Source organism: Loxodonta africana, chromosome 2, assembly GCF_030014295.1.
Source record: "Loxodonta africana isolate mLoxAfr1 chromosome 2, mLoxAfr1.hap2, whole genome shotgun sequence".
NCBI lineage: Eukaryota > Metazoa > Chordata > Mammalia > Proboscidea > Elephantidae > Loxodonta > Loxodonta africana.
The window spans coordinates 89341551-89354910 of NC_087343.1; the positions used below are offsets into that span (position 1 = coordinate 89341551).

Here is a 13360-nt window from a genome sequence, read left to right on the forward strand (position 1 = left end):
ACACACAGTGTTCTCACTGAAGCAGGCATGCTCTAGTGTTTTATAGCAGAAACGAATATCTATGGGTGTTGAAAATTTGCATTCTAATAGCAGACTACAAACAAATGTGCTTTTTTGTTTCCTTTAAATAGGGTATAGAAGTAGATGATATGAGGCTCACCTGATAGCTCACAGCCAAGAAGTTCCATTCTTAAAGTGCAGTGCCTTCGACACATTTGGGGATGGAGTCTTACATATTGAGCTTTTATGGGTGGTGTAAAAGAGTTAGCGTAGGGGGTGTTGTTATCAACATTTCCACGGAACACCTATGTAAGGAGATAATATGGCATTTAAAAGTATTAACTGCTTACCTATTTCATATACTCACTCTATGTCTTACCCAACTTAATACTTCAAGGACTGGGTTAAATAATTTGGGGGTCTGAAACATTTAGGAAGCACCTTACCATCAGCAGTGAATAGAAAACCCATAGATAAAAATCTCAAAGCTATAAACCACTGTGGTCTATGGCATAATCTATACTGTACTATGACAGGTTTTTTTTTAGTTTTAAGGCAAGGCCTTCAGAGCCACGGAAGTGCTTCTCTCTTTTTCTTTGAGACCAGGGCACCTTAAATTCTCTAACTTAACCTGGGTTTGTCTATTCATTTTACTATTCAGTATTTATAGTTTTTTGGTAGGAACCAATCTTCCCAAGCATTCAGTCTCCCTAACGGTATGGTCTGATACATCAAGTTTCCTTGTCTTCTCAGTCAGTCCCAGATTATTAGATAAGAGACTCATTTATATACCTAGTGAAAAATTGTTTGTTTCTAAAAATTAAGTGCTAAAATGTGTCATTTTAAATTTCTTTAAATCTCATTTTTATTTTACCTTTTGTATAACCTGGTAGCCAGAAAACTTTCTTTAAACTTATTTAATAATTTTAAAAATACATCATAAATTTTATTAGAGTCAGGTCTTAAAGGCTTAGTTTTAAATGAGATGATCTGAAGTCCTGATATTTTTAAGTAAAATTTCTGAGAATTATCGAAGAATTGGAAATATCATATGAAGAGTCAAAAGAGACATTGATGTTATATTCACTTCCTCTAAAATTATTTTACTCTTCTAAATAATAACATTTTCCATATATGAAAGTATATAAAGATATCACATACATCTTGTCTATCACTTGGTGCTGTTTTTCTTTTTAAGGTATTAGTTTTGAATAAGTGGTCATTTGACTAGGATTAGTGCTAATCTGTCAAAGCAATGAAATAAATTTGAAAGCTGACTATTGTTAAAACAAAAATTGTCATACACAGGACCATGCTAACCTTGTGACAAAGTTTTTATAGGACTACCAATTAAAATCTCAGGAAATTATGAATGGCAGCCAATGTAAGTTTACAGCTCAGAAGAATTCCTTACCTCCTTTACTCCAATTGCCCAATTAAAAAAAAAGGAGGGGGGGCATCACAAATTTACTTCCCACAAGTCTTCTGCTGAAGACACAGTAGTCATTTGATAACAGATGATTAACAGTGGGGATTTAAATTTAAATTAAGTAGGCTAAGTCAGCCTTACCATGTCTTCATTGGTGCCTTTCACTTTGTACATTGACCAAGTCTTCCCGTCATTACTATAGGCGATTTTGTATGATTTTATATATTCTGGGCTTCCAATTCTCTTGGCTCCCTGGGTAATCACACCAGTAACTCGCATCTTTCTTTGCAAATTTATCTGAGGAAACAAGGCATAATCAATGATAACCATATTGCTCAGGATAACAAAGTTGACAACATCTACTTTAGGAGTGGAACATTTTTATTTAGTAGTATAGTTTTTAAAAACTAATACAAAAAGCTAATAATTTTGCTCAGACTTTTAAAGAAATATTTTTTAAAATGGACATATATTAGGTTTAACTTCAAAACCTCTTTCTATAATGGTTTACATTTTTCTAAGTGAATAAGCTTTGACACGTGCAATGTGCCCTCAAAATATAAGAAGGTTTAGAAAGCATTTGGTTAGTGACGGTCTCAAAGTATGACTCAGAAAACTGAAAAACGGAAATAGGATCTTGTCAAAAGAACCTCAGTGTCATTACTATGAAACACTAATGTCAACATGACAGCTAATGTGTCTCAAGCAACTGAATTAAGCTTTAAAACTTTCCATTTACAGTAAACATGAAAGGTCTCACTGAGATTTTAAAATACTAGAATGAGATAAAGGCAACAACAAGGACAACGACAAGGACAACAAAAACAAACAAACAAAAAGGATATCTTCACTTTCTTGTCCTTTCTACTGTCTCCATTACAAGTTCTGTGAATACATATGGATCATGAAGGGACCACAGGTTTTTCACCAATTAGTTGCTTTTCTCTCCATTTTATTATATGGAGCATTACAAACTGGCTGCTCCACAAGAGAAAGAAGTTGGCTTCCATGAAGTTTTACAGCCTTATAAATCCTGTGGGGGCAGTTCTACTGTGTCCTGTGGGGGCGCTATAAGCATATGGCAATGGGTTTTATTTTCTCTCCATTTCAAATCATCCTTCAATATGTTGCTGTAGGAGTAATAGTCTCCTAAACATTTTTAATATTTTTTTATTTAAATAGAGCTCCCCTTTTTATATTTACCATATAATATTTAAATGAAATGCCTCAAGGTAAGAAAAATACTTGCTCATATTTGGTAAACATTAAACACTGTTCCATTCACTTTCAAATGCTTTCATGATGTTTATAGATTCCTAAAGTCAGTAGAAAGGTACCATTTCAATATTCTTGACTAATTGATATAAAACTCCCCTCTTCAAAAATATAAATAGAAAAATCTTGCATGTCTTATAATATTAAGTCAATAATTCAGAGAACATTTTACAGAGAAAAAATGAAAACCTTCAAAATCACGTAAGTTGTTAGGGTTTTCCATTCTCTGGTGTGATTCTGAGAGACAACATTTAAAAAGGTATAGGGTGCTCATGAGGAAATGAGCCCCTCTACAATCAATTAAATTTCACGCCACATATTCAAAAAACTAACAATCAGAACTATGAAAGCAATTTGTAGACTTTACCCACCTCGAACAAACAAATACGCTTCATTAAAAGGGGTACACTGTTTTCTTCCCCTGGATGTATAGATCTTAAATGTGTTACGGGCAATTCTGAACCCTTCATGTAGTCAGCATCTTTTTCAAATAGGCTTTTGGAAGTTAGCTACCTGGGAGCAAAATCCACCTTCTCCTCTTTCCTGAGTTTCCAAGGTCTCATTTTCCCTCTCTGAATATCCTGAGATTCCCTCCCCAACTGCTGCTCATAAGGCAATTCTGGGCAATTTACACTCCTGTGTGAAGAAAGCCTGGAATTCTGATGAGTTAAAGAGCTAGGGTGGGGTAATCTCCAGCCTCTGACTGATGAGCATGCCCCTCTTTCTCTCTCGCAAAGCAGACCTTATAAATAGCATTTTTGGTTTTAATGCCGGGTCCATGATTCCTTTTCCCCCAACAATGCTGAGTTGACTCAGATATTCACTTTTCTTTTCTCACTTCAAAGCTCGAACGCCAAAGTAATGACATGAATATATTTCAAGTCATTCTTGTTTGGGGGCTGAAATATGATAATGTTCCCCATGAAGGTAAATTTTACTTACTGTTCTTAACATTTATCTCAGTTAGTCCTCTAAAAGTCCATTTTGAGATTTAACCGTGCGATTTCGAATAGGCAACTTTCAAAAGATACTTTATTTCAGTATATCAGGTAAATTTGCATATTACAATATAATATCGTTTCAGCATCTCTGTATGACATTCCTTTTTTACAAATCTGAGACTCTTCATGGCCTAAACCTTCCTATTATATACAATATAACCAGTGGGTATTTTGAATAACGTTTCCTCCTATTTCGGAAGCCAAGTTCCACATTTGATATTGTTGAACATTGCCTTTTCCATTATTTTTTTATCTTGTCTCAATTATCTTGTTAATACCTCTTGTAGACAGCCAAATTATCTCTGCTACAGTTTTGGCTGATGAACTATATACTAATATTCTAAAGCTTAAGTTTTAGAAGTACAACCAAATAAAAAAATAAAATTTGAGTTCATGTTTCTCTCTAAACCATTAGAAATGTTTTAAAAGATTCCTATTCTTTGTTCTAAGAAGATTTGAATATATATTTTAGAAAAATGGAATTACAGATAGTAACAAATGACCAAACTTGGGTTCTATCTGCTTTAAATTTAAAAATCAGCACAATTTTCCTTAAATAAAAACCAAAAATTGATTTATAGAACATAGATTCTGAGTTTATTAATAATCACTTCAAGGTTTTAGACTACTGAACTCTCATGCCTCTAGACCAATTAAACTTAGATAATAAAGAATTAAAAATAAATAGGCTATGATTTCATTATTGTCATCATGCTTGAAAGTAAGACCAGGAATCTATATTGCTGTAAGAAATAAACTAAGCCTGGGAAGAAGACTATATTATTATTTTAGAAACATCACTATAAACACCTGTTACAAGTAATCCCCTTTCAGCGCATTCCAGCATTATTTTTTGATTTCTTTGTAAAAATGGCAATGGCTTAAATATGACCTCAGGTATACTCTGCTTACAGGAGCCATCTCAGACACTATATTAAAGGTCTACTGGGGATTTAACATGGGCAGCAGAAATTCAAAATTACTCTCTGTGAACATGATAGATATTTGGATATGTAATTCAATATATATTTTATATTTATTTGGCATTGATAAAATCATAGTACTACTGGGTAGTAGGTACCCTGTGTGGCCTTAAAAAAGACAGATGCATGCTAAGATATTTGAGTGAACTGTGTCTCCTGAACGGATATAAATATGAAGAAATATAATTTGCATCTAGAATGGCTAGAATCTATGTTAAAACTAGGCAGAAGGCAGAAAAAAATTGACTTGGGTTTCATTCCTGGCTCTTGTCACTTCCTGCCTACATAATTTTGGACAATTTGTTTAAGCTTTCTGAAATTCAATTTCTTCCCTTATAAAAAGGGTTTTTTTTAATAGACCTTGTACATGTGAAGATTATATTATATAATGCCTGTGGAAATTTTAATAACACCTAAAAAACTTTTAAAGCACTAAATAAATTTTGGGTTTGATTTTAGTTTTTAAATGTAAAATAAGATTCCTTTTCTGCCCTTCCCACTTAAGGTTGGAGATTTTGAGTTTGGAGAGAGGTATACATGGGGTGGCCATGAGTGGGAATCTACTCGATGGCAGCTAACAACAATTGTATTTGTAAGAGCTGATAACTTTTCAAACAACTTTCAAAGCTATGTACCAATAAGACATTTAGGGTTACTGTGTTTAAGTGTGTGTGTGTGTAAATCTAAGCGTTGGCTTCAATGGAGGGGAAGGAGAAATTAATATGTTTCTGACAAGAAAGCAATTAGCATGGACTCCTGGCCCTTTCTCCCGGGACCGGCACTGAAGATGCTCCATAACAGACATTTGCTGAGCAGGCTATGGGATTTATCAAGCTCTAACACAAGAAACTATGGGGAACCCTCAGAGTAACAGAATGTTTGGGTACCGTTGCAGATGTTTCTGTGTCAGGGGAGGGTGGAGATGAACCGCAAGGTCCAATGATGGAAAAAGGCTTGGGAATAGCTTTCTACATGTGTCATTTCTCTTTCTCACTTTGCTGTTTGGGCTCAAGTCCCCTGCCAGTGAGAGGAAGTGGGTAAATGAGGGGCCAGGCTGGAATGGGATGCCTACTGTCACAAAGAAGTGTTTCATCCACTCCACTCAACATCCCCAGTCTATGGATTAAAAAGGCAAAACCGAGAAATTGAAGCCTTGGTAATAGCACTGTCTGGGAGGAGATTTGTTTGCAGAGATAGGAAAGTATAAGGTTGAGCAGAGATTTTAACTCTGCCATGAGGCACCCCCTCACTGTAGAAATTCAATCAACCTGGAACAGATCTCAGTGGATATGGCTATAACTTCTTCTCTCCAGGTACACCACTAGCCAAGATATTAAAAACCAATTCTCTGACAAATACAAGCCCTACACTGAGTCAGAATCCACTTGACAACAATGGGTTTGGTTTAAGAGCTAAAGCTGCTAACCAAAAGGTCAGCAGTTTGAGTCCACCAGCCACTCCTTGGAAACCCTAAGGGGAGCAGTTCTACTCTGCCCTATAGGGTCAATACGAGTTGGCAATGGATTTGGTTTTTGTTTGTTTGTTTATGATCAAAGGAGGAGTCCCTGGGTGGTGCAAACAGTGAAGCGCTTGACCACTAACCAAAAGATTGGTGGTTTGAACACAACCAGAGGTGCCTTGGAAGAAAGGGCTGGTACTCTTCTTCCTCTGAAGAGGATTCTGAAATGTCACAGCCTTGAAAACACTATGGTGCAGTTCTACTTAGACACATACGAGTTTGCCATGATTTAGAAGTGGTTCAGTGAGAACAGTTTTTTTGGTGTGTGTTTGTTTTGTTTTTTATGATCAAAAGACAAAAGACAGAGCTCATACTAGGAAAAAAAAAAAAAAAACTTAATCTAATAGGACAAATTAAGACTTTAAAATTATATGCCTGAAAGATACAGAAGGATTTTTGAAACATATGACAGGGATAAATATATAAGAAGCACCAATTAAAGAAAGATATTGGTGTGAAAAATATAGTTGTTTAAATAAAAGTTTTGACAGGTTCAACAGCAAAGAGATATAGTTGAAGAATAAAGTAGTGAGCAGGAATACAGGATTACAGAAACCTTTCCGAAAGGCAAAGAGACTGCCCATACTGGCAGATGTTACAATTCACACTGAAAATTCAAGAGGAGCAACAAACAATAAAAGTAATTACAAAGTTCTGCAAGTTTGCTTAATATATAATCATCAAATAATTAATTTATACCAGCAATAATCAATTGAAAATATAATTAAAATAGTGTGGTTTTGTGGACATGTAGAGACAGAGATCAGTAAAACAGAACAAAAATCAAGAAACAGACCCCAATATGTACGAAAACGATGTATACTTTACCAGCAGAAGGGTTTCGCACACACTTTCCACTTCATCACACAGACTATGTCAGATGCACCAAGAGTTGGCATTTAACACCATTAATTATTTGTTTCTGCTTCATGAAGGACATTCTTAACTGCAACTGCCTTTTTTGTTTTGTTGTTTTTTTGATTGATTTCTTTTTTTTATTTTTTCCTCCTACAAGTTCATGATGAAGAGGAATCAGTATTACTAGTACAGTTCGGTGTCATGCTTTGATTTGTGCTAAGGAATCAGCAATTTTACTCCAATTGTTTGGTGACATCAGTGCAAATGGCAAATAAATCTTAGAATTATGATGGAAATAGGTTTGATCTCATGACCTCCTGCAAAGGTCTTGGGGATCCCCTGCCCGTCAAGGGATCTGTGAACTGCACTTTCTGTTAAGAATTTGTGGTTACATGCCATCCAGTCGATTTTCGGCTAGTGATCTGAAATATACATGGACTTTTACAAATCACACACAGACACACACACACAAAGACACACACAAGAGACTAAGAAATCAATAGAGAAAGAAGAAAAGGATATTAAAAGGCAATTCAGAGAATAGGAAATAGCAATGGCTAAACTTTCACTGGGGCCCTGGTGGCCCAGCGATTAAGTGCTTGGCTGCTAACCAAAAGGTCAGTGGTTGGAACCCACCAGTCGCTCCGTGGGAGAACAACGTGGTGATCTGCTTCCTAAAAGATTACAGCATTGGGAGCAGTTCTACTCTGTCCTATAGAGTTGGTACGAGTAGGAATTGACTGGATGGCAATGGGTTTTTTGGAAACTTTTACTCTTAATTTAAGAAATGCAAATTAAATGAGGAATCAGCAATTTACAACCAACAGAATGACAAAATTAAAAATGTCAGCTAATATCAAGAATTGCTGAAGTAAATTTTCAGGGACTGGTTCCCTAGTATAAAATATAGGGCATGAGCATTTCAAACATAGAGTTGATTCCAAATCATAGCAACTCAATGAGACAAAGTAGAACTGCCCAAAGGTTTGCCTAAGCTGTAATCTTTATGGGAGCAATTGCCAGGTCTCACCACCCTCCACTCCATGGAGAGGGTTCCATCTGCCAACCTTTCCTTTTGGTTAGTAGCTAAAAGCTTAACCATTGTGCGACCAGGGCTCTCTTGTTATACACTAACATACTTAAAATTATTTATGGTTGTAATATAAGCAAAAGCTCCTGCATAAGGAAACAATTAGCTTTAAGAGTAGATTATGAAGAGCTAACTGGTTTTCTTCACCTCAAGTTTGTTACCAGAAGTTGTGATATACTTAAATAAACCAAAAACCAAACCTGTTCCCATTGAGTCAATTCCAACTCATAGCAACCCTATATGATACTTAAATAGCACACTCAAATGTGGGTCTGACTGGTGGCTGGTATCCCTACACAAAAATAATCTAAATATAAAGGAACTACTTTATTTCACTGAAAAAGAAGCATTCGTTTTTTACTTTTAACACATTTTTTTAGTACTAGGGAAGTGGGAGAGAAAAGCATTCCTTTTTAAAGAATCTCTAGGAACCAATGCCAATTTAAGACCAATTAGAAAGAAAGATAAATCCATGGTTCATGGCTTTCTCTTAGGAAAATCAGCTTATAATCACTTGCATATCATTTACTTCTTGATTATTGAGGCACACACAAAGAGGCAGTAATTTGTGAGTAGCTATATAAAAAATGTTTGTTTGAAGATTAGGTAGCATAATACAATTAGAGTACTATATAGACAGTACTTATATAACAATGATACTCTGGAGTATCCATCACACATACAGATATGTTTTTATAATATGCCCAAAAGTTAGGCAATTTGTCTAAATTGACTATTGAGTGCTAGTGAACAGGGATTTTCAGAAGTATACATTTTTCTCTTTTAATGATGAGTGCTGTGGATTATTTGATAAATAATGAAAATATCAAGTAAAAGATTAAATAAAGAATCTGCAAGAAAAAATAAGACTGGTGTTTGCTTCATCATTAGAATTGTTTAAATATAACATAAGGCAATTTTCTGTTACTCTACATTAGATACACACATTCATGCTTAGACAAAAAGAGGACACATTGCCTAGGGGAAGAAAAGACCAAACTGTAACTGCTTTTCAATCTCAGGAAATAACTATTTCCCTTGAGCGTCAGAGCGGTCCTTCTTTGGAATTAAACACATTGTTTTTGTATGATTATTATATAGAAAAGGTGTACTTGGAGAAAACCAAAGCACCAGAGAAAACTATAACTTCTCATTATTCACAATAATTTCATCTTAATAGAGAAGATTTTATTTTATGTATTAAACATTCTAACTCTGAGGTTGAGGCATGAAAACATGCATTGAACTAGATCTTTTTTCTAACACCAAGAGTCTGGGGCTATGTGAGGGCAGATATTTTATTCAGATTTCCAGATAATGATTTTGCATGGATAGTATTAAAACTTAAATTAAAAAAAAAAACAAAAAACACTGCTGTCATATTAGAACTTATAGACAATTTATTTTTTCTCCCAAAAATATTGTGAATAATCAACTTCATCTGTAGTTAGGCTTTCACAGGGCACAGTGAAGTTGATCTTGCTAGAAACAACATTCAGTTAGGAGCTGGCAATATAAACAGAATAGTTAACCATTTGTTCTGTGTGATATGAGAAATAAATTGAGTCTGTCAACCATTTCCAAATACTGACTCCAATGGTTTGGACTGTAAAGATGTCACTTAAGGGGTTAAAACATTAAATGAAGACTAGAACATTATCACCAAAAAATCCTGGTTAAAAATTATACAGAATTGGATCTCCCTGTTCTTTCACATTATCGTATTAATATAGATTACTTTATCCAACACATTGTTGGCATCTGTGGAGGCTTGGGTGGTGGGTAGCATCATGAGAGTGCCAAAGGAGGAAGGCCTTTGACGTGTGTCAGAATGAAAGAGTAGCTCAGACCAAAGCTGCATAGATCATAGTCTTGAAATGACTGGTCCCAACTGCTAGAGTAGAATCTCTATTAAACAACCTACATATCACAAACATCTTGATCACCTGACGTTCTTCATTCCCGCTGGTAAACATACTACACATGCTGGCAAGTTGGACATTTCTCTGCTACGCCCATTCTGTTCTGTTCTAACCAGTTGAATTGCATGCTAACGGAGGTCAGTTATGTTGCTTCTTCACCCTGTTTTTTTTTTTTTTTCCCTTGAGTTGTGCTTCTTATTCAAATTTTGTAATTTAATTTAAAAAAACTAAATTTCTGTGACAGGTAAAGGGGAGTTATTCTGTTTGTTTGTTTCCCTATAAAAACATTAAACATCTTCAAAAAACCTCGAAAGGCAAGTTACTGAAAAAAAAAATCTCTATTATTGGGGAAAATGACTAATTTCTAGGATTATTCACTCAAATAACTTCACCAGTAGCGTTAAGCAATGACAAAAACTGAAGCGTCAATAATGCATTATGGGTATGGTTCATCCAAGAAACATGAGGCGTAATTTTTTTTTTCCTTTTAATCATTCGTTTTGATTAACTGCTAGTTCTGAAGTTCCAGATAAGAGGGGCTCTAAGTATCTTCCAGTGCCCTGAATACCCGTTAGCCTTTGACATGTGTTCCATCAAGTTAATAGTCCTCTTTGGCAGAAGATGGGAAATAAACACATGTGCACACACATAAAAACTATAAACTCCTTGTGATTCCTCGCACCTGGTAAAATTTCCAATCAAAGTGAATGCACCGTTCACTAAACAGCATGAAACAGAACAATACAACACCAGGGCTGGAATGTATTGGTGGTTCCAGAAGTCATGGCCTGGCAAAACAACCTTTTCTCCAAATTTCCACCTGGCCCTGAGGGGCTTTGAGTATATTTTGCTCATCTCCCCTTTGTTGGGATTTGTTTTTGTTAGACTATCTTCACCTGCTCCAACACTTATAGCTTCACATTCCGGAATTAATTGAAATGTGGCTACTTTATTTAAAGAATTCAGCCTGTGTGTTTAATTAGATGGAATGGTATATATTTAAGATAGTCTGGGAACCTCATGATAAAGGTTTAGATCTGAGGCAGAGGTTTTAGTCCATATACTCTGAATTTTAAATTTTGCTTATCTTTTTCTTGGAAAAGGCTAACATGCCTCTGGAATAACAGAAATCAATTATACTTTCAGAAAGAAAAAAAATTAAATTATTATAGTAACAGTATTTTACATAAGACAGAACATTTAAATTTCTTTCCAACCTAAGCTGCTTCTGAGCTTAATTTAGTTTTGACAAAGAAGTATTTCAGAGTGTAATGATTTTTCATCTCATGATTTTGGAACAATTCTCACTGAGGTTAAAAGAATAACTTACAGGTGCCTTTGTTTTTGGTGGTGAGATACCTAATTAGGATTAGTAAAAGAGAAATGAATTTGATGATACAAATGAAAAGCACAGCTTGATTATAATCCAACAGCCCTTGTTAAAAGTAAAAGTTACACAATGGTAGCTAAAAGTAAAAACACTTTTTGCAAGAAGCAGAGTAAGGCAAATTGGAAAATAATATCCAGAGATAAGGCTGAATGAAGTCCTGTAATATAGGTATTAGAAAAAAAAAAAAAATGGGTAAGTATCGATGATTTGATAAAAGGTAGGTAATAAAGACAAAAATAATCATGTGCAAAGAAATGTACCAAAAAAAAAAAAAAAAAGGCTTAGAGGGATATCGAAGCTATGGGTATAGTAACAAGAGGAGCAATAAAAAGGAATATGATATCATACATGAGTAGAAATGCTAACCCCAAGAAAATACATTAAAAACAATGAACATAAAGTCATCTTGTTAATGTATATTTTCCAAAGAATTCAGGGTGTTCTTGGGAAAAAAACAAAACAAACTACAAGCAATGCCCTTGATGCACAAGCACAGGGCAGTGGGTGTGCTGTGAAGGGGGGATGGAGGAGGGAGAGTGTGTGTGAAAGCTCGACTTTCTCAGTTTCCTACTGGTGGCCAGTGTTAGCAAGCAATTATCTCCTGTGTGGATGTGAAAGTGGTAATACAAAGGCAACTACCAAAAAAACTCATTACAAACCAATTGCACAAATAAAACAAAACAGAGAAATAAGCCCTGTTAAAAATTTTAAGAAGTAGATCAAATTTAAAAAATATATTTTTAAATAGAGATGTCAAGAAAAGTACATTTCTGATAGTTTGCTCAGGCATGAGGGATACGGGTGTCACCTTAGGGTCCATATGAATGTTCTTCTCTGCTTTGACCATCACACCGTGTGGATTTCAAAGTGAATCTGACTGATGGCAGTGTTGAGGGCATCACAAAGGAAAAATGAAAATGGGATATCCAATTGCTTTAAGTATGGTCTCAGCTAAAGCTAGAATTCTCTAACACCTCTATTCCTAACCACAGTGGTTAAGGGTTAGCAGGGAGACTAGAATGCAGTATCTCCCCCTCTGTTGCCTGATTTTTCTTAATTCATTATTTTATTTTTAGCCTGCATTTGACCACAATGTCAACAGAGCAGTTTCCAAGTTCGGTAAGAGAGCACTCTATACCTTTCCCTTTATGAAGATATTAATGGTAGTGGCAGTAAGTGTCCTGAAACCTTAAATGCCAAATTGGGATTACTTAAGCATCAAGACAGAAACAAATACTGCATAATAAAAACTTAAAAGGAACTTCTGGGAAAGATAAAACTGTGGTTCTTTTCATTTTTATGCACTGAAGAAAAAAGAAGAGGGAAAGGGGCTTAAAAATCAAGAAGGCTGCAAAGCAAACATATGCTCTAGTGCAAAAAGGTGGCAAGTTTTCTAGGATATTATTTTCTAACACTGTGCAATATGAATGAATTAACCGAAAAGAGAAGTAAGAGGGCTAAATAGAAGGATAGGGAGCTTCTGGAACACAAGTGCAGTAGCTATTACCCAGTAATAGCTCAGCATTTCATGGTCTTTGTGTTGTTCTAGTGTTATTTTACTCTAAGTAACTACAATCTTACATCTGTGTTTCAAAAATGAAATTAAATAAATACATTTTAGGAATAAAATTACATTGCCACATTGGAATAGATTAGCATATGCTCTGAACAATAACAAAAAGGCTTTACATTTACTGGTTTTTTCTTGAGAAGTTACCTTTATGATTCAAATAATTTGCATAAGTAGACTAACTACTTCTTGGTTGTTTCACCTTATTATTAAGCTGTTACTCTAGACCTACAGGTAGCTGTCAGGAAGGTCATTAACTGGGTCAGCCAGATTATCTAATTTCAGACATGCTGGAATATGTTTTAAATGAAGTATAAAATCAG

The 13360-nt window shown here is 35.0% G+C and overlaps 1 protein-coding gene across 1 annotated transcript in view; it reads right to left on the minus strand.

The window, feature by feature from the left end:
• The window catches only part of EDIL3 (EGF like repeats and discoidin domains 3), a 524672-nt gene that overhangs the window by 142106 nt on the left and 369206 nt on the right, over nucleotides 1-13360 (minus strand). Inside the window, exons 7-8 of the mRNA XM_010588258.2 lie at nucleotides 1571-1726; nucleotides 161-305 (exon numbers count right to left, since the gene is read on the minus strand). Coding sequence (XP_010586560.1) covers nucleotides 161-305; nucleotides 1571-1726 — 301 coding nt within the window. The remainder of the gene's footprint in view (nucleotides 1-160; nucleotides 306-1570; nucleotides 1727-13360) is intronic.